The sequence below is a fragment of the Eretmochelys imbricata genome, chromosome 9 (genome assembly GCF_965152235.1).
Source record: "Eretmochelys imbricata isolate rEreImb1 chromosome 9, rEreImb1.hap1, whole genome shotgun sequence".
NCBI classification, from domain to species: domain Eukaryota; kingdom Metazoa; phylum Chordata; order Testudines; family Cheloniidae; genus Eretmochelys; species Eretmochelys imbricata.
Genome location: NC_135580.1, coordinates 25,025,816 through 25,048,437, shown reverse-complemented (window position 1 = coordinate 25,048,437; position 22,622 = coordinate 25,025,816). Strand labels below are relative to the sequence as shown.

Sequence of the window (22,622 nt, the reverse complement as noted above, 5' to 3'; positions counted from 1 at the left end):
CCACACAGCAAATGTTCCTGGGCCTCCTGGATTTTTACAGATTTCATGGCTGCCATGGCTTTGCAAACATCTTCAAAAGCAGAAGTTATCCAGGGTTATTCTGCACCACCCATTGTTTCACATGTTATGTGATACATTTGTGGTAAAAATGGATGGTAAGACGTTCACACCGTTAATGCATGATGCATATCTTTGTCAATAAGGCTATAAGACACCTCTTCTAAGGACCATAGGCATTTGTGGCAAGCTGTGCTAAGCCTAAAAGCACAGCTAGACCATCCAGACTGCCGCATGTCACTAGTGATGTCCCTATTTGCCAGTATTGGCTCCAATTCAAGAAAGCACTTAAATATGTGCTTAAGTCCATATGCAAGACCATGCTTAAGCATACGCTTGAGTTCTATTGATTGCTATGGGATTTAAGCCTGTGCTTAAGTGTTATTGTGACTAACATATTTTCCTTAATGGAGACCATTGTTTGGGACTGCCATATGCTATCGTAATACAATCAGAAGTGTGGCCCCATTGTGCCAGGTGCTGTTCAAACCCAGTGTAAAAGACAGTCCCTGCCCTGAAGAGTTTACAATCTAAATAGACAAGAGAGGCAGACAAAATGGACAAACGCAAACGAATATCAAACAAAATATATGCAAAAACTGAAGCAGAAAACACAGCCAGAATGCGGAATTATTAAAGTGAGGGAGACTTCTGCTGAGGGTCTCTCTCTCTGCCATCATCATCATCAATTGAGTAGATGAAAAACTTGTCAGGTTGCAATAGAAGACAGGCTGTCTGACCATGTGTGTAAAGTGTATTCAGTCTCCTTCTGCACAGACGTGCCTTCTACACCATTAGCAGGGTTTCAACATTCCTGTGTCTTTTCCTTTGCCTCTGCCAGTTTTAGGTGAGCACTCAGTACCCTAGAGGAAGCAGGCACATTTACCTTTGCTTTACTGGGATGCATTAAATAGAATAATTGGCCAGTGTTTCTGAGAGCTGCAAGAATAAGAGTTATGCACCAGAAGTAGCATATGGTTTAGTGGCTCTTCCTTACCATGACTTTTAATGCTAAAAAGTAGAAGACTTGGTATTTCTAAGAATTTTCACTTCAACTTTCATGCCAAGATGCCAGCAGAGAAGGAGGTTTAACAGGTTTTGAACAGTAGCTCCAAGATTTTAAGCTGAAGTTAATAATTTTGTCATAATATGACCATCCTGCTTCTGTCAGCCCAACCCCTCACAATTGGTCCTTCTCAGCTACAGCACAGAATCTTTGAACTGTGTTCCTAAAAATTGCTCAGGTTTCTCAGTGCTTCAGAAGAAGCAGGGTGAGCACTGGGTACATTTGTTCGCAGTGCTCCTCATGTCTGAGAGAGACCAGCTGCACATGACTGAGCAATTTCTTTTCTGTGGAAGACAAAGAATGGGAAATGGAGTGTGACACGTGAAGACAACAACTGGTGAGCATCTTGGCGGCTGTGACCCATAAGCTGAGAACTGCTGCTCTCAGCTAATGGAAAGAAACATGAAAATAGTGGATGACTTGCAGGTTCTTAAAGCTAAAGCTTTCAAACAAACCTCAATACAAATACCAAACATCGCTAGTATACTGAAATAACTATACACTGTAATCATAGGACAGAAATATCTATCAGCTCATATCTCTCTCCCTCCAAATGTTATAGAGAGCACAGGGGATGGCTCAGTTTGTTTCTTAGAAAATTTTATTTATAACTCCAAGCTAAACCTGCATCATGAGAAGCCTACTAGAATTACACAGGATAATAGAAATGAGAACACTTCACTGGAGAAAATAACTGATTATCCAAGCTCAAGTAGAGGCTGCTCTTTGATTGTAAAGGCTATTCCTAGCAGAGCCTTCTTCAGCACAACTTGTTGAGAATTAACTTTTTCATCATTTTCACAGGCTCCTTGATGTCTGTATGGCAGCGTTTGCATGTGTAATAGGAATGAAAATGTATAATCTAGGCAAAGGTTACAGCTGTTAAGGGACAGGAGTCCCTTCACTTGTGCTCTTTTAACTTTAACTTGAGAGACATGACACAGATTCTCACTTCTAATTAAAATTTACTTTAATTAAATTGTAAAATGCCTTTTACATGAACGGTAATGTTTGAATATAGGCATATATGGATACATCAGTTACTGAATATGCTAATTAATACTGGAACGTAAATCTTTTGAATGTAGGAATTTATACGCTGCTGATGAAAGACTGATTTTGATGCAGACATTTTTCTTTCAAAAAACCAACCCTCTACAGGTTCAGCAAGATGTTGTTTTCTGAGTATTTGAATGAGTCATCTGTTGGCCTAAAATAAAATGTCACAAAAGCTCACCAAGAAGTGACACTATCCCTGGCTTGCAGAGGAGAGAGTGGAAGGAGGATGTCACAGTCCCTCTGGGTAGGATGTTAGAAAACTCCACAACCCAACAATCAAATGTTAGCAAAGCAGCAATAGAGCGATGAGTAAGGCTCCATGTTTGTCACGCACGTCACAGATTCCGTGACTTTCCATGACCTTTGTGACTTCTGCAGCAGCCCATGCGGCTGGCCCGGGAGCCGTCTGAGCAGCCCCTGGACCAGTCACACCGGCTGTTACTGGGGCAGTCTCGGACTCCCCCACACCCCAGCAGCAGGAGTTTGGGTGTAGGGGGACTCAGGGCTGGGGATTGGGGTGCAATGCGGTGCTTACTGGGGGACTCCCCAGAAGGGCAACAGGAACTCCCCTACCTCAGCTCCGAGCTCCACATGCTGCCTCTGCCTGCAGGCGCCACCCCTGTGGCTCCCATTGGCCTCGCTTCCCAGCCAATGGGATCTGCTGTCCACACACTAAAGATAACTTTCATACACCAGCATCTTAATTTGTTATATGTATGACTGTAGCTCCTAGGTCTCCAAGCCCTGGATTAGGACTTCACTGTGCTAGATGCAGTACAAACAAAGAACTAAAAGACAGCCCTTGTCCCAGAAAGCTTACAGTCTATCCATATTTAAGCAAGTAAGTAAAAGTAGCCTGATTTTCAGAGGTGCTCAGCACCTGCAGCTCTTATAGTCTTCACTCTGAGTTGCTCAGTACAACAATCAAGCCTAAATGTGGATTTCGGTGCCTACATTCAAACAATTCTGTCATAGTCTCTGACCTGAAGAGCTCAAATACAGAGGTTTGTGCATGTTGTATAGCTTATCTCTCATATTTTTTTAAACAAAAAGATACCAGTGCCCTAGCTGGTAAAGGCAATGAAAATGTTGCCTGTTACAAGAAGAGAACTGCTGAGTACTAAACCAAAATTTATATACAAAGAAAAGCCTTGTAAGTACTAAACCAAAACAAATTTCACAATCTCTTCAAAAATCTTTTTAAAAAAGAAGCCCTGTACAAAGAACATGGATTTTTAACAGAAAAAGTTGTTATAAAGATTTATATTTCTAGGCACACTGCCTAACCCCACTCTGACATAGTCAAGTCAGAATTCAAAACAGGAGATTGTCATAATGTAATACTCCAATAATATTAATTCTGATATATTGCTCATTACTTCACTTCACTTTAGGGATGAACAAAAGATTATATTAAAACTACAATAAAGAAAACACTAATCAATTGTCAGTAGTGATAGCTTGAAGTGAGTCCACTTTATTAACTTCCTGTATAAGTAGCTTGAACATTTTAAATTTTTATTAATTTGTAAATATTTAAGTCTTGCTTTTTAAAGGTACAGTAGCTGTTATTTATTGTTTTTAAAGTGACCTAGAGGCTCCTAGGTTGAGGATAAAATTCAATAAACGTATGGGATTTAATTTAAGTTTAAATGAAAAGATGTTGCATCAAAACTCATTTTAACACAAATTACTGAACTAAAACTAGACAGGCAAATCAGATATGGAAAGTCACAGACTTTAGCTTTTTCTTCATCCTACATTATTTTGTTAAAAACCAAGTAATTGTTTCTTCTTTAAAATGTAATTTGTATTGTCCTCACTCACTTTCTAACATGCTTTTCAAACCTTTTGTTTATTAAAGGTCAGATTCTGTTACCCTTACTCATATTGCACCCTCCTTTCAACATAAACAAGAAACTTTCTAAAAGCAAGAGAAGTTATAAGATACAACATTACAGCACTAAAAGGCACTGCTTGTTGGATTACTAACATTAAATGTAAACTTATTATCTGGAAGTCAGTATAAGCCAGTGTGGTTATTTACCTAATATGCCACTTTTCCCCCATAAAAGATCAAAAAGCTCCTGCTTTCCAAAAGCATTTGATTGTACAGTAACTCCTCACTTAACGTCCTCCCACTTAACGTTGTTTCAAAGTTACGTCACTGCTCAATTAGGGAACATGTTCATTTAAAGTTGCACAATGCTGCCTTATAACATCGTCTGGCTGCCTGCTCTGTCCACTGCATGTAAGATTTTGTGGAAGAGCAGCGACTTTACAAGGGAGCATTGCACAAGTTCCTCTTCTCCGCCTCCTCCCCCTCCCTCCCAGCACTTCCCTCACTGCCAAACAGCTGTTTGGAGGCACTTAGGATTTCTGGGAGGGAGGGGAAAGAGCGGGAAAGCACCACGTCTCCACTCCTCCTCCTCCCTCCCAGAAAGTCCTAAGCCTGCCAAACTGCTGTTTGGCAGCGCTTAGGACTTTCTGGGGGTGGGGAAGGAGCAGGGATGCGGCGTGCTCCAGAGAGGTGGTGGAGTAGGGGTGGGAAAAAGTTGGCCTGGAGTGGAGCGGGGATGGGAAGAGGCAGGCCTGAAGCATCCCCCAACAAAGTCGGCACCTGTTCTTCTCCGGGTAAGCTGCCACTGCTGCTGCAAAGGTGCTTCCTAGCATCCATGCCTGCAGTGGGCTGTGTCTGTGTGGGGTAAGTGTGGGGCACTTCCCAACCACAGTACTGTACAGTATATAATGCCTTTTGTCTGCCCCAAAAAAATTTCCTTGGAACCTAACCCCCCGCATTTACATTAAATCTTATGGGAAAACTGGATTCGTTTAACATCGTTTCACTTAAAGTTGCATTTTGCAGGAACATAACTATAATGTTAAGTGAGAAGTTACTGTACTACAGTATTTAATCAGATTCATTTTGTCTTAGCATCTCCATTCCAAATCCTTCATTTTTAGCATTTGCTAGTGTTTACAGCCTGGACAAAGTAAGAGCTAACATTGGTCGCACACTTTTGTTGTGTGTTAAAACAAGACCATCAGCTAAATTTATTATTCTCTTACCTTTTGTTCCATCTTCAGAAACTGAGCAAATTCTTCAACAGTGAGATGATCTTTCTTATCACTGTAGCTCAAAAGCAACAAGTAGAGATCGCGTCGTAATGACATCATCTTGTAAAACACAGAGAATTCTTCAAATGTTAGGGTTCCCTGATTCTCATCTGTGTCAGCTTCCTGAGGAGCAAGAACACCCAAGTAAGTGTGCTGGGTAGGTATATGATGAATTCAGGGAATGGAGCAGAATAGAACATACGTATAAGAAAAGATACACTTTCAATACACTTCAAGCCACATGAACCCACTCATCCTCAACAACGCTAGCAAGCACTTGCTAATGTTACAACAAAATTTAAAGGATTCTTATTGGATTTCTTGGTGGAAATTAAATTGGTTAAGTAAAACAACAAAATCTCAATGAAAAGGCAAATTCTGTCTTTAGATTTCATTGTATTAAATTATTTCATGAGAAGGACTCACATTGGGCCAGATTCTGATCTCAGTTACACTGGGGTAAATCTAGAGTGATCTATTGATTCAATGGAGTCACACTGGATAGCATCAGAATCTCGCCCACTGACTTCATCGAAAGGCAGAATCTGACATTTATAAATGTTCTGTATTATATTACAATGCTAAAGAGATGTCAACATGATAAATTGCAACAATCGTTTAATCCCATTGCCAGCACAGTGTATGTGAACAGGATTAAGTCTGCAACAACAGCTACATTCCATGCAGAAAAATATCTCCACAGTCTTGATTGCTGTTTTAGTTTGTCCTCAGAGCTATTGTTAGAGAAGAAAACAGTACTTACTGTATTATTATTACTGCTTTTTACTTTGAGCATCTGCCTAATAGGATTTGCTTTGGATTTACAAACCATTTGACAGCAGTTTTATAATTTATTTTCTCTTTGATGTAGGTCTCTCCAGTAACCCAAACTCAAGAAAGACTCCTTTCCTGCTGAGTTTTAGATTGTAAGCAGCTCAAGAAAAGTGAAAGGAAGTTTTAACATCATAGATGGTTTAGTTTCCTATGTGCATCCATGAATAACACCTCTCATTCACAGCATTGCATATTGTTTTTCTTTATGCACTTTCTTTACATTTCAGTTAACCCAGGCCTTATGTCCTGATCCTGCATCAAGATCTGCAAATGAAGATGCCTGCAGCCATGCAGAGTCCTATTAAAGATAGTGCCTCCTTAACTTCTCTGGACAGGGCTCTCCTTTCTGTACAGAGTTCTTCCTAATGTTGATTTGCCCTGAATTCCCTCAGGGTGGGTTCTTCTGTCCAACAGTTTACCCAATAAAATGTGAACACACATTCTCACTACAGCCTGCATCTCATCTAGGGTTGCCAATTCTGGTTGGACGTATTCCTGGAGGTTTCCTCACATGACATAATATTTAATTGAATATTAATCTTTAATTCCTGGAGACTCCAGGACAAAACTGGAGGGTTGGCAATGCTAATCTCACCACCAATCCTTTTTGTTCTGGGGTCAGCTTTTCCTTCCTCCACCCACTCTCACACTTGCCAGAGTGGAGCTGCTGATCAGCCAGCCTGTAACTACAGTGAACAGTAGCCCCAGTTGTCCAGTTTGGAACTATACCTTCCATTTTCACTTTCCCTTTGAACAAAGTATTCCATTTACCATTTGTTTTAAACACATTTCTAGGATATGAATATCACTGTACTCTATATAAGTAAACACCAACATGAACAATACAGCCTCATAATTCCATGGTTCTACACCCCTCTTTCCTTATAGACCAGTTGTCTCCTGGATGCTCTTGCTCTGTAATATATAATCCTCCATATTCAGGGGTGCTGGGAAAATGAAACTATACTGGGGTTAGCTTTCCCAGACTATGTCTGATGGCAAATTTGAAATCTTCTAGTCAGGATATCAGTCGATTCCCTGTAGTCCGCTTCTGGTGTCCTCACTCATGATTGCCTCATAGCAAGATTTACCTGGATCACATACATCTAATATTTCCTGGATTCTGGATAGCAGGTTATCTGTCTGGCATAGTTTTACTATTTAAGTCTACATAACAAAAGGAAGGGGCACATCTTCAGTGGTGCAAGTGAAAACTGGGAACAGGTAGCACAGAGCCCAACTCTGTCAGGAGGAATCATTTAGGACAGGTTTCTAGCTGCTTTGTATCATCAGAGCAGCACAAAGCTGCCTGATCCAGGACTGAGAATTTGGCACAGTGTCTATCCTTTATCATGCATGAATCTGGTAATAATGGAAGTCCACTGGACCCCTTGCATGAGTGAGGATGATTCGAGAAATAAGGGCTATCCGCCTGGTCCTCAAACCAGTCTAACAACAGGATAAGCTTTCAAAATGTCATTCTTTCTTCAACAGCAAGGGTTCTAACCATTTCTGCAACGTCTATGATATGAACCCAGATATAGGCTGGCAGCAACAAAGGAAAAAAATTCAACTTGTTTTTGTCAAATCAAAATAATAGATGGTTCTGGGTTATAAAAAGGTTGCCTGTTAATGAGATCATGTTACATCCCTAGATATTTCTTTTCCATTTGAAAGTGAACTAAAAGGCTTTTTGCCTGTCAATACATGACTTCACAATTCTCTGTTTCTCTTGCAGATGCAGCATTAGTAATACCTAAGGAATCACAGGGAGCTGCATTCATTACACCAGTGGTTCTCAAACTGTGGGTCAGGACTTCAAAGTGGGTCACAACCCCATTTTAATGGCATTACCAGGGCTGGCTTAGACTTGCTGGGGCTCAGAGCCCAAGCCAAAGCCCGAGGGATTCAGCCCTGGATGGCAGGGATCAGGTTACAGGCTCCCTGACTGGGGCTGAGGCCATTGGGCTTCGGGTTTTGAGCCCTTCCGCACCTGAGGCAGTGGGGCTCAGGCTTTGGCTTTGTCCCCCCTCCCTCCCTTCCCCCCCGCCACCCTCCACCTGGGGCAGTGGGACTTGAGCGGGCTCAGGCTTCGGTCCCCCCTCCTGGAGTCATGTAGTAATTTTTGTTGTCAGAAGGGGGGTCGCAGTGCAATGAAGTTTGAGAACCCCTGTATTATACTATGTTAGGAGTTAGCATTGCTGTCATCTAAATCCATAAACTCAGATCTTAGCACATAAGTGAAAAAGGAAATGATTTTTAGCTACAAGGTAAGAAATAAGATTTGTTTGCTCATTTTAAAGTCTACACATACCCCAAACAAGATTTATGATTTGGGGGCAAAATTCAGTGTAATTTTTCTCTACATCTGCTAGCTAGTCCATACTATTCCCAGGCTTTGCACAGCCATGGAGCATACTCTGCATTCCAAAGCTTACAGCTGTGCCATGCTGACTGTACCCCAGAAGGCTATGCACATTTGTAAAGGGTTCTAGGATCTTTAAAAAACTTCTGTTTTGTGCAGTGGTCTAGGTTTTCGCCCATAATCTTGGTTTTTGCATTTTGTTTTGCTCATGGTGCACCCAATACATCTTTAGCATCTTTCATTTCCAATGGTGTAAATATTAGGGATGGTCAAACAATGATGAATATATTCTCAGAAAATTTCAAAGTGAAAAAAAAAATTAGTTTTGCTAACTTTAATTTAAAAACAGAAGTTTCTGCAAAAATTGTCATTTCCTTCAAAAAGTCATTTTTCATTTAACATTTTGCTATGAAAAAAATTTCAACCACTTCCGCATTAGGTAGCAGCTCCACTTTGCATTTACACTAGGGTAAGAGCAAAATTAGATACAGAATGATGAGAACAAATAGTGCCCAAAACTGTGTGTCCTTTCTACAATTTGTGTATGTTGGGCCCTTCAGCATGAGGTATATATATCTATATGAAGTTAAAAGTGATACAGTGCAAACAACATGCTCCAAGAGAAATTCCATGGGCTAGAAGAGAGGACAGGTAACTTAGAAGTTCCAACTCCTGGGTTCTATTTCTGGCTTCCCAAATGAATGCTCCATGCTGCCCCCTAGTCATTCTAGTGTCCGATGGGTTCACTGTGTGACCCTGGACAAATTACTTGACCTCCTAGCACTTTATTTTGTCCATCTGTAAAATGCAAATAATATTTACCTACCTCACAGGTGTTTGTGAGGCAACTTAATTCATTAAGGGCTAGATAATCCTCTTGTTCAAACAGGAATCCAGAGAGGTCCTGTATTATACAGGAGGTCAGACTAGATGACCACAATGGTACTTTCTGGCCTTATAATCTATGAATCACGGCACCTATGCCACAGCTCTGCACAGAATGTTCTGGGACTTACACACTGGGGAGACTGTGCCTCAGGCAGGCAAAATCTCTGGCTGGACTCCTCTGGGCATGTGTGTTGAATGCAATCTGCACTCCATGCATTAGAAAGGAGCAGACTGTCCCCCTGCACCATGATCCCACCTCCTCTTGCCCCTTTCAACTCCCTTTTCAGGCTCTTGCTCCCCTTACTCACTACACATGGGTTTTCTCTTACTGTTAATGAGACACTGGTTTTTGGAAGACAGGCGAGGAGGTGGAGTAATGTTGAAAACCTAATTGAAGACTTCATTCTGTCACGCGTATTCACATTCAGAAGTACTTTAATACATAAGTAGGCTCATTGATTTCCAATAAACCACTTATGAAATGGCATACGGTGGGGGACACATACCTCAAAATAGTAAAACTTTTCTATCAAGACTGTAATTAATCAGCTGTGAAAATTCCTGGCATGGAGGCTTTTGCCCAATGTCAGCAACCTAGCTAGAGCTAAAGGGTGAAATCACATAGTACAGTGTTCTCGCCTTCTCTTCACTTATATAACAACAATGAAATGGAACTGTTTGCTCATTAATCTTTAAAAATACCCACTTTTGTCAGTGACCTCAAGCTTTTCCCGGAGACGGCAATATGTATTTACAAACAAAATATTGCACTGTGTGAAAAGTACACTGACCTGGAACATCTGTCGCACCTTTCTGCGGGGCAGATTGACATTCAGTTTATGCATCAATTGGTGGATCTCTTCAATATTCAAAAAGCCATCTCCATTCTTATCAGCTTCCTCAAAGGTCTGTTTCACCCAAGTGCAAATATATTAAGGAAAGGTTAAACTACTTAAAATTAATGTTTTTATGTTGGAGAATTACAAAGGGTCAGGTTCCTCCAGCCTTGCCATATATGACATATGCCAATCAGTCCCTCAGTATAAGTAACGGTGGCAAAATTTGTCCCAAAGTGACAGAATATGGCCCATAGTTTGCATCAAAACGTGTCCACTTCCACACTCTGGGATAAATTCATCCCTGGTGTCATTTCTCTGGAGTCAATAAACCAGATGCTGATCTCACAGCATCAGTGTACACATTAGTGTAACTCTCTTGATTTTCACAGTTATTCCAGATTTACACTGGTATAACTGGGATCAGAATTATGATGTCACGGGAACCACACCAGGGATGTGTTTGGCTCATGATTTGTACCACCAGGAGTCTTGCTCAATGGGCATGTGTATCAGTGACAAAATTCATCTAGTGCTAGAGCATGGAATAAAGATGTCACACAGTGAAATTAGTCTAAATAGATAACTGCAAGACTGCAATTTCAATAAGACCCTTATTAAAAAATTAACAGCTCGTGTTTTTCCATCCTCTCTCTCCTCTAAGTTTAATCTTTTGTTTTTTCATGCTGCTATTTCACCTTTATATTTTTAATTCTTCTGAAAGCTTCTTCTCCATTCCACCATCACATTCTTAACCATAATCCCATCTCCTTAGGTCTCTTCTCCCCTCTAATCATGTTTCCTTCACCCTCTACATATTTCCTTTCTCTTTCATTCCCACCCTTTCCTCCCCATCCCACCTCACCGTCACTGCAGAGTACAGAGGGAGTCAGACATACTTGGGGAAAATAAACTGAACCATCCTATGTCCACATGTAATCTATATGCGATGTGGAGTTCAGGGCGGGAGGGTGCTCCCTGACACACAATCCCCATCTTGGTGCTACTATAGGCTGGTGTGGAGCATCCTAGACCTTACAGCCTAGTGCCTAGCTGGCACAATTTGTTCATCAATCTAGGTATTAGGCAACAGGCAAGTGCTGTCCACTTTAGCAGATACACAGGGCAGATGTGTTCTCTGACTGCAGGCTTCCTTACATCCATGGGGACGTCCATCCTACAGACCTAACAAGGTTCCAGGGTCGGAGTTCCCTTAACCTACAGCAAGTCCTTTTGAAAAGTATGGAAATGCATATTCTGTGCCTTTGGCCCCAGCTGCTTCTGTGACCCGGTGAGTTTCCTAAACTTTACAGAACTCCCCTTCCACTCCCTGCCCACTGACTTTAATAGCTGTAGGACCATTTGAGATAAAAATATTTAGGAATTGCTTGAGCCATCCCAGTGTTGGGTACAACTGTTCTATACCTGCAGCACTAGGCAAGAATGTTTCAAGAGGCAGAATTACACTCTGATCACTAAAATAACACTCTGATCATTAAAATGGCTCTTCATAATTACAGCACGAGCTTCAAAGACAACATTTACTACATTTTAAATGATAATGCAAGATAATTCAGTAGGAGAAGTGATTCCTTCATTTAAATGCAAGAGATAGGATGGGGTCAGTGTACAAATGCAAATTCCATTTATAATTCCTAAAAGCTTTGGGGAGCATTAAAAATTCGTTAACAAAGTTGAAGGTGGCTTTACCTTGAATAAGGACTTCACAGCTGAGCACATTAGGCCAAAACCTGACCACTATGCTGAAGCCAAACACACAGATTTGACTCAGGGGTTCTCCACAAGGGGTTGGCTCTAGGTAACACGTTAAACTTTTCTGCAGCCACTCCTGTAGCCCTTTGTTCTATACCTCCCAAGGAGGTTTTAGCCAAGACCACCAGCTTACACAACTTCTCCTGACTTCACCGGAAGCTTTCTGTTGCTCTTTTGTGGACCCCAGTAATGTAATCCTTAATCTCTGCAACTCTCCCCAAGAACAGACTCATCATGATAAAAAGTTTGGCCAAATTTAGCTTCCTTAAAAAGAAAAATGATAGAACAATGCTTTGTGATGATAATTTCACAAAGGTAGTTTTCCTTTGGTTTACACAGTTATTCTGGATTTACACTAGTGTAATTGAAAAGGAAATTAAAATCTGGCCATCTGTATTTATTTGACTCAAAAGTAATAACGTACAAACTCTCCGATGTTTCAGACATGGCCTACTCCTCCTCCCATAGAGGCAAAGTCCACTCAAATCCAAAATCTTATAAAATAGTTAAGCACCAAATCCAGCTCTCCTGATGGTTAGCCCTTATCCTAGCAGGAATTTCATTGTATTTTGAATATTTAAAAATAGTGCCAACTTCTGACAGAATTTTTTTTGTCTGAGTCCATAACACTTTCCCCCTTTGCCTCTCTTGTGTCTGATTTTAGCTGTTATTCCAGTAGTGTATGTTTAATTCTCAGACACCCCATTGACTTTCTCTGTCACTCTCTCTCTCCCCTGCTACTCCCAACCACTTATTCTCAATTACCTTTCTCCAGCTTACAAGTCCCCCGCTCTCTCTAGCTGCAAGCTTCTACCCTCTTTGGGGATAAATCTACACCTTTGTGGCTTCCATTACAGTCTCAGTCAAGATGGAACTGTAACAGGGTCATTTCATTCTGCAATCTCCCAGCTTTTTCTCTTGCTTAGTCTCATTTAAATCTCTGTTCTTTGCTAATACACTTATTCTTAGGTGTACTATAAACTATCTCAGTGCTGTTATAGTGAAGTAAAGTCTGAGTCTTCAGCTAACCTCAGAGGCTGGTGTATGCATTGAAGGCAGTGAATTTAATAATTTGTGTGTGTGTCCAGCAAGAGGAACTAGACCCTACTGAGAGACGTCTCGGGGAAACTTGAGAACTGGGGTTCACTGATTGTTACCTGCCAGGCAAGATTTGGATGGACAGATTTCTGAGGGGTTGGCTGGCAAGGCAAACAGGCGGGTGTGTCAGGGATCTGACACACAGTATAACAGCAGCAAACCTCTCACTTGCTGAGGCAGAGGGGCAATGCAGTGGCTTACAGTTCTGGGTTTCCTGAGCAGAACGCCATATCCCTAATCCTGTCCTGGACAAAGCTAGGAATGAGGGGCATGTAAGGGACTGCTGGCCACATTACAACTGCAGTGTAGCCCAGACCAGCACCATGCACAAGTCACTAGGAGTAGAATAATGTGTACCAGCAGGGAGTGGGGGTTGTGCATAGAGTCTTCTGCTAAATCAGAGAGAGTATGAAAGCTTATGCTCAAATAAATTGGTTAGTTTCTAAGGTGCCACAAGTACTCCTTTTCTTTATATGAATAATGAGCATGCAGACCACACACACTGAATACTAGTGTACACACTGTAAACCCTTCAAAATGATTCCTGTTTGTGGAAGACCAGCAGAGCAGCCTGTGTGTAACATTTCAGAAGGGCCCAACCCGGGGCAGCCAAATCCATCCAGCTCTCCTGCTACCATCTGAGGAATGTGCCTATGCAAAGCACGACGCAGAATTTGGACCTATCTATCTGCAATTCACAGATTTACACAGTTCCTTTTATTGATTAGGACATTCATTAAGTCACTTTAATGTTTGTAATTATCTGTCCTAAACCCAGTGTACAGTGTAGACCTTGCTGCACTGGCCCCAAAACTAAAGCACACCCAAGTAACTTTTCTGTGTATTGTTAACAAATCAAAAACAAATCTATTGTGTCAGTTTTAAACAAGTGGAGTGACCCTGCTACTGGAATTTTTACCAGATAATAAAATAGCTTTGAACTACAGAGCCATATTGTGTATTTTGATAGAAAAAGACAGTCATTATGAAAATTATGCAACATTTTGCACCTAATTTTATGTGTAACCACCACCAAATCAGAACACTGAAAGTGAGCAAAAATGTGGACCTTATTGGCCTTGATTGACCAAGGTACTTAAGCATGTGCAAAACTTTAAGATCAAGTAGTTTGTTTGCTTCCATGAACTATTTGCATGCATAAAGTTAGTCATGTGCTTAAGTGTTTCCCTGAATTGGGGGTGTCGTGATCACAGCTTAAATACCTGCATAAACTCAAAACACTTAAATCTAAAATATAAAAGCCTAATTCAATGCTCTTTGAAGTCAAGGGGAGTCCTCCCACTGACTTTAAGAGGCTTTGGATCAGACGCTAAATCCTCACTTCTTTCAACTAGACTTTCACCACTACCACGCACTCCTGCACTCATGCCCCACCTCATTATCTTCTTTTATAACCAGTTCAAAAATTAATAATATGAAACAAAAAACCCTGGAGCTAGCAAAATGCATGTCACACTGAAGCAACCCTGCTTGCATTAGACTGTCAACTCTCTGAGGCAGGGACCTTGTCTTACAACATGTCTTTGAAGAGCCATTGAGACCAATGGCACTACGCAAATAATAAATTATAATAATATTCATATGAGTAACCAATTAGGATTGGACCTTTTGTCCTCCCTTTGTTTATCCAACTTACTCCTATAAACAAAGTGCAAAGCAAACAACGAAAGATGGTTTAAACTAGGGTTTTGGGGTGGTTTTTTTTTAATTAAAAACAAACAAACAAAATGAAGTGATTGTATTTTTGTTTGACAAATTTTTGCAAACATTTTCATTGCTGAGAAAGGGATAGAGCACTAAAATAATGAGACAGTGTGAAGGGAAAAAAATTCTAACTTTTAAAATTTATTTTCCATTGGAAAAAAAGTCCAAGTGTTACTTTGCATAATTTTCTCTCACTTACAGAAAGTGTTAATTTTAAAAGTGAAGCTTACTTTCTTTCACTTTTTAACTTTTTAAAAAACTTTTCCTCCATTTTTCTAGAGGAAAAGGAGAGGAAAAAAGTATAAAACTAAGAGGTAGACATTTTCCACATGAAAAAAAATTAAAAATGTTGTCTTTTTTCTCAAACATTTGTTGTTTTGAAATATTTTTGGAAAATGAAAGATTTCTTAGTTAGTGAAGTCACTTTTTTAACAAGAAAACCCAAAACATTTAATCAAAAACATTGAGAAACAGCTCCACTGTGACTATCAACCTTCAAATAAAGGGTAATGATGTCAGCTGTGTACATTTTACCATCACCTGTACATTTCTGTCTTTTATTGGTTTAATGTTATTTGAATGCAGTTTTCTGTGATTTATCATCAATTGACCCTTCCACTCCGCACCCGTTTCCCTCCATCCTTCCCCAGCTGGTAGCCTCAATCTCCACAATCTCCTAGATGTCTCATTGTGATTTAAAGTTAACATAGTCTTTCCCCCAAAACGAAACCCTCTCCACTCCTGTAAGATGTGAGCATCTGCTGAGATGTGCTGAGTACCCTCAATGCAGGCTGATCATGTTGAGAGCCTCTCACGAGTTTCAATCAATCCCTAACTTTGTATGAAGATGAAAATAAAGATCAGTTTCCATGATGACAATTTCAATTGCTGATTTTAGGAAATGAAAATCTTTTCAAAAATTATTATACAAAGCCAGTGGGGAGATTTAAAAATATTCTTAATTTGTAACAATAATTTTACAAACCAATGACCTGATTTATTCCCAATGCAATCAATGGCAAAATTTCAGTTGTCTTGAGTGGGAGGTGGAGTGTACCTGTAGCGAGGTGGTCACCCCGCTCCAGCCCTGAAGGGGTTAAAGCAGCCCTGGAGAGGGCTGTGGCTGGGAACAGCTAGGCTGATTGGGGGAAGCAGCCACAGCTGGGGCCACGCCCCAATCAGGCCACAGCTGGCCCTTATAAGAGGGCTGTGGGCCAGAAGCTACAGGAGTCTCACTCTAGCCCTAGAGTGGGGAGGTTAGCTGCCTGGGAGCAAGAGGGGCGGGGCGGGGCGGGGCGGGGCGGGGCGGGGCGGGGCGGGGCAGGGCAGGGCAGGGCAGGGCAGGGCAAAGGCAGCTGGGGAGCTCCAGCCAGGTAAACCTGCAGGTCTTGGTAAAGGCCCAGAAAGTTACTGGGGCTGTAGAGAGGCAGCCTGGGGTTAGGCAGAGGCAGCTGGTCCAACCTCCTTGCCAATGATGAGTGGCCATGACAGACTGCAGTTTGCCTCAGGGAGCGGAGCTAGATGATGACTGGCAAAAGCCACTTAAGCAAGGTGGGTTTAGAGGGTTGGGGGTTCCCCAGGGAGGGGAGACCCAGAGTGTGGGGCTACTGCTGGGGCAGCACCCCAGGATAAAGGGCACTGGGGTCCGGGAGCATCATGCCTGCCAGTGGCAGGAGAGGCATAGCCCTGCAGAGGGAGCTCCGAAGGCTGGAAAGAGCTAATTCCCAGGAGGAGGTGCTGCACTGGTGAGTCGTCGCATTGCTACAGTACCTATAACACCAAACCACATAAAACAAATGAGAAAATACCAAAATGAAAGCCAGAGCTAATGTCCTTGAAAGGATATTGATCATGAGTTCTTTGTCGTTTAGCAAGAGAATCCTCATCACTTATTCCAGCCATCAAATACTTAAGTCCTGTGATCCAGGTGCGAGCCTCCTCTGGATTAGAGGTGATCAGATCTAGTGACTCCATGTGGTTGCCATGGTAAATGGTAAAGCAGCAACTTGGGTCAAAGTTCCCCTCAGTATGGCGATGGAATATTTCAGACTGTCGGCCTTCTGTCACTTTGTAAATTGAATCAATTACAACTGCAAGGAAAAGGGGAACAGAAAAATTAAGCTGCTTGAATGTTCATCCAGTTTCTTTGCATTTTCATATTCGTCTATATTTTTTAAAGTATGTGTTTCTAAATAAAGGTAAGCTCATAAGCCTTCACACTGGAAAGGGCACTTTGGGTCACCAACTGGCCCTTGTACAGGTGCAGGGGTGTGTGTAAGCAGCTTCCCCTGACTTGCATTCCTGAGCAGCAAAACTGACAGTGCCAGTGATCTCCTGAGTGTAGGATTTATTTCCTGAAATGCCTAGGGAGTGCAATCCCCTGCAGAAGGGGCAGGGACTAGATGGGGCACTGCCACCCTCCACCCTCACACTGGTTTCTGCCAGCCAGCAGACATGAACAGCCACATAAGGGAGTATGCGCTATATACCATCCAAAGAGAGATAAAAGCAGTGTCAGCAGTGGCATAACGCTCATGGAGATATCCTAGTGTTCCTGTAGGGGAAGTATTGCTCCACACAGTTCCAAAACCAGGACAATACTTGACAATCTCAAACTGGCCCTCTGATATGAAAACACCAAAAGTGTTATTACCTGACCGTTTCCCTGTTTTTTACTAACTACCAAGCCTTAGTGGTAACACCAGACCTAATTACTTACCTTTTACTAAGTAAAACACTAGTTCCAGTAGGCACAATTTGGGTCCCTGTTTTTGTTTAGAAGGGATGGAGCAGGAGAATTGTTTAAATTAATAACAAATGTCATGTAATAATTGAAAAATAAATATTTTTATAGAAACAAAATGCCACTATGTTCAAATTTACTTCAAAGCAGCTAGAAAAGACATAGATTTCATTTGGTATCTGGCAAAGAAATTAAGCAGGCTTTTCTCTGTCATCCTTCCTCTGGTGTCCCACAGGACAATCCAAATTAGTAATGCTAGGTTGCTTCAAAGTAACTAGCCCTTCCTAAAGAAGGGCAGCCGGAAGAGACGCTTTTAAAATAGGTAGGTTCCTTTCTACTAAGCTAGACTGGGAATGTCATCCCAAGGTAACACATAAGACATCTACATCCTGTCACTCAGACTCCAGGCTCTTCACTGTCCATCAAGCACCTTACTTGAACATTCCATCTGCAGCTTCTAATCTGTATAGCAATGATGCGAGAGTAAACCATAAAAAGGTAATTTCAATACATAGATAGATACTATTACTTAAATGACTGGGGTCATTTTTGCAATTTCTAGGAACAGCTGTATTCTTAACTCTGCTTCTCCCCTACAATTATACAGTTGGACAAACAGTGTGGGCAGTCCATTGTTCCCGATATTTGTTACTTAGGAATAGATCAAAGAATATAAAGCAACATTTAAAATGGACTGCCTTCTCTAACTGACTGTAGAGTCTTGTACTATTCAAATAAAATAGTGATGGCCATACTTTGGCATCTAACCAAGTCATACACGCCCATGAGTTTATTTATGATTCATGTAAATTTGGGTCAGCATTTTCACATTGGCCTGAATTGTGTTCTCTGTTTAATTAAAGGAGCAGTGTTTCCTTTTAACTGCAATACTTGGAAAATTATAGACAAAATATAGCAATGACTTACACACTATGCACAAGGAGGTCACTGGAGCTCCCCAGGGTGAAGTCAGTGCTTAATTTGGTGGGCTAGGTTTTAAAAAATATATTATTGACTATTTAACTACATTTATAAGACGCCCATCTCTATAGTCTATGTAGCACACTTTAAATCATTTAGATCAACAGAAGTATCACTTACCCCAAAATGGGGAGTGAACACTTCTCAGCACCTTGCAGCAGCCAAACTAACTCCCTTGAAAGGACTAAGAATGGCAGACTACCAGGCAGGGGACTCAACTGTACCTACAAAGTTTGAGCATAAAGATTTACAACACATCACACTGCAGAAGTGCTCTGGTTCACATTTTTGGCAGGAAGACATTCCAGAGCTGAAGGTCCACTACTGACATCATCCTACCACCAGTTAATGTGAGCTCTACTTTTGGGGTTAGACAGGCAAAGTGTCCCTTCTGTAAGTAGGTGCTATGATGAAGCATAGGGGCAGAGCTGATCTCTGAGATACCTGGGACCTTGACCACATATGGCTTTTGTGATGGCAACCAGCACCTTTAACTGACAGCAAGTGAATAACACACCAGACTGATTTACTATGGTCTAAGCGGTCTGTCCTTCACATAAGGCAGGCACGCCACATTCTGCACTAGCTGAAACTTCCAAGTGACTCCCAAGCATAGCACATTAGCATAGCCCTGAGGTGAAGAAAGTCTTGGGTGTCACAACAAGGTCTACCTTTGAAAGGAAAGGATGCAGTCTCTTGACCAACTGTAGATAACAGAAGGTGTTTCTGGCCAGTGCTGCTATATGGGAACCAAGAAGCAGTGAGTAATGAGTCCAGTCAAACTCCTTGACTGAGAACCATTTTGAGAATAAGTGAGCAGGTCTCCTCAACTGAGTCCCTAAAAACACTTTCCCCTGCCAAACACACCCATCTTAGCTGAAAGGAGCCTAAGCCAGTTGGTTTCACCCAGGTCCCTATTTAGAGACATTTGTAGTAATACTTCATTGACAAAGGGTCTTGTTTAAATTTGGAGCAGGAGAGAAACAAAATGGATAAGGGAGGCATTTTAAAATAGTATGTGCTTTTATGTTTATGAAATCATTTAAAAACTATTATTTGTACAAGTACTTATCATGCTTCTTTCCCACACAAAGACCTCTCTGATGCCTCACAGGAGGATGAAGGCAACATGAATGCCAGTCCATGTGTGGATCAGTGAGGGCTATTTTTCAATGTTGCTACAGACACCTGAAGCCTTGCCATAGGAACTCAAAGCATCTCTTTTCAAATGTACTCAGCTGTCATCCCCCAGCCCTACAGCGTGATTCTACACTGAAAAGTGGTGAGGGCCATCCCTACCCATACACAAAGTACGCAGCTGCGTAGGACAGCTCCTCCCCCCGCCCCCACGGGGAGAATGCATAGGGCACCAAAATGGCTAGGGACGGCCCGGAAAGTGGCTATGTAAAATTGGCATCTTTTGGTGCCGTACACAGCTGCGTGCTGCTCCAGCCCCTGCTCTGCTTCATCCCCATGGTCCCCGCCCCTTCTCTGCCCCAGCCCTGCCTCTTCCCACCCCTGCTCCACCCAGCCCCATCCCCACTCCACCCCTTCCCCAAAGCCCCTGCTCCACCTCCGCCCCGCCTTTTCTCACCCCTGCTCTGCCCCAGCCCCACCCTAACTCCCCTGAGGACTGCAGCAGCAGTCGGGTCCCTGCACTCACAGGGCAGTGGTAAGTGGAGCGACCCGGCCCCAGCCCACTCCACACCACTGACTCCCAGCCTGAGTGCTCAGGAGCAGTTCCCCTTGCCCCCCAGGCCGCAAGTCTGGGAGCCAGGGGAGCAGAGCGGAGCGGGCTGGGGACAGGTCATTCCACTTCCTGCTGCCCCGTGGGTGCGGGGTCAGGCCTGCCCTGCACTCACCAGGCGGCAGGAAGTTGAGTGACCTGGCCCCAACCCGCTCCACCGGTTTGTGCTGGGGGGCTGTTTCCCCCCTGCCCCCCAAGCCTGCTCCTGCCCCCCCACAAAGGCCTGGGGCCAGTCCCCCAGCCCCACAGAGGCCTGGGACCCCACACCTTCCCCCCACCACCCACGGGGGCGCTGTATAGGGCACCAAAATGTCTAGGGATGGCCCTGAAAATGACTATGTAAAATTGGCATCTTCTTACACAACAGATTTGCTCCTTGTGCGTCGTCATTCTTAGCTGTTGAGTGACAAAAATAAAGTTGTTTTATTGGTTTTTACTCCTGCTGGACCTGTAGAGCAAACACAGTTAACAGAAGACAAGCTGGATTCTATTTCTTCTTGTGCATCATCAATAGATAATTCACTAAATTCCAATTACTTACACCTAGGGAAACCCATAGGTGTCACCAAGAAAATAATCTGAAAACAATGGGAATACATGGGTGTATTTGATTTAATATAGCCTGCCAAATTGTTGTTAGTGGTGATGATGTGCAAAATGGAATAACCCAGCTTGACATTCCATTTAGACTGAATTTGCAGGGTTGGCAATTGAAATGACCCATAATTTCACTTGGAAACTTAGTGTATTTTAAACAGCACTCAAGGAGAGACAATATACGTGGAACCCCTCAGTAACATTTTTATAGTCACTTTTCAGGGCAGAACTGTGCTTTAAAGATCAATAATGCCAAATTCACTCATCCCTTCTGTTCTTAAATAACAGCAAAAACATGCTGTGGGCATGTCACCTGATGCTGTCGGATTCAATCTGGCCCACAAGCAATCTGTCACCAAACCTTAAGACAGCAGAAATATTTCCAGAATGTTTTTGCCAAACTTCAGTTGAAGCAGTGTTTATAAACACACAGAGTGCAGGGACTGGATATCTGCTTGGCTCTTACATGCGTCACACTCCTTACACCCTCTCCTCACACTGTGCACCAGTATAAGGTCTAGGTGGAATCTGGTTCTAAAAAAATGTGATGTGGCCTTTTCACTAAACACGTTAATAATAATAAGGATTTCTATAAATTAGCTTAACATTTCTGGTTCCTTTTCTTTTAAATCTGGAGTTGGATCAGGATATAAGATATTACACAGATTTAAGCTAGTACCTGGACTATTTTAGAAGATGTATTTATTTGTAAGCTCTTATCTTCCCATATGAGGACAGTGTACTAAGGCCAACAGTCTTCTCCTGGTCAATTTATGCCAGATCTATCCTATAAAGTAATTTGTTGGCAATATTACTACATGGTTAAACTGGCATTTGTACTGTACAGTGCATGTATACCAACATGCTACTAAACTGCTAATATTAACAGAAATATGTAATTTTTTCTGGCAATAACAGTGCCTTTCACAATGTATTTATTGTGCAAAAATGGTCAATAAGTGTTTATAAGTATATCACATTTACAAGTATCACTAATAAGAGTTTATAAACTGAAAGATACATACTGTAAAGTACAGTTTTTCTCTATCAACCATGTGAATTCATATTCCAGTGCACAATTATTCAAGCAATAGAAATGTTAAGAGAATTTACTTTTAGCCTTTTCACTTTTTCTGGACGGTCTCCATCTGATGCAAGTCCTGTGTTCATCCAGGTAAAAGAGACGTACTAGCCCTTTTGTTCCACTCTTCAGCTTAATCATCTGAGTCCCAGACTGCATTACACTCATACATCTTTCAACTGAAAAGAAGATTAGAACAAAGTCAACTAAAAGTCTATTTTGTCACACTAATAAAAAGGACTTACCAACTTTTAAACATCTAGCTACCACATAAAACCTTTGATTTGCACCTTATATGACAGGAATTAAACATTAATCTAAGAGAATAAAATTGAAAATGGAGTAGTTTTTAGAAGGCTTTGTCAAATCTGATTAAATACAAGCATGAGAACTGAATCTATCACTTTATTAGAATACAAAATAATTATTAATGTATAAAGATGCAAGTCCTGGTACTTGGTTGTACAGGACAGCCATGTATTCCTGTTCAAAGAAAGAATAATGTTTAGCTTCTTTAAATACTTGGGAGTCTGCTTCCATCACCAGAAATCCAAATGTCATGTACAGGTTTTCAAGTACAGAAACAATGAGCACCAAAGACATCCTATTGCTTTCACATCTGTAAATTCCAGTCAGATAAAATCCTATCATACAA

General features: G+C 41.7%; 1 protein-coding gene across 3 annotated transcripts in view; it reads right to left on the bottom strand.

Annotated features, from left to right (window-relative positions):
* PLCH1 (phospholipase C eta 1) overlaps positions 1 to 22,622 on the bottom strand; it is a 131,426-nt gene that overhangs the window by 54,460 nt on the left and 54,344 nt on the right. For all 3 annotated transcript variants that reach the window (XM_077826413.1, XM_077826414.1, XM_077826415.1), the window contains exons 2-5: positions 22,000 to 22,146; positions 16,665 to 16,908; positions 10,178 to 10,307; positions 5,252 to 5,422 (exon numbers count right to left, since the gene is read on the bottom strand). In XM_077826413.1, coding sequence (XP_077682539.1) covers positions 5,252 to 5,422; positions 10,178 to 10,307; positions 16,665 to 16,908; positions 22,000 to 22,146 — 692 coding nt within the window. The remainder of the gene's footprint in view (positions 1 to 5,251; positions 5,423 to 10,177; positions 10,308 to 16,664; positions 16,909 to 21,999; positions 22,147 to 22,622) is intronic.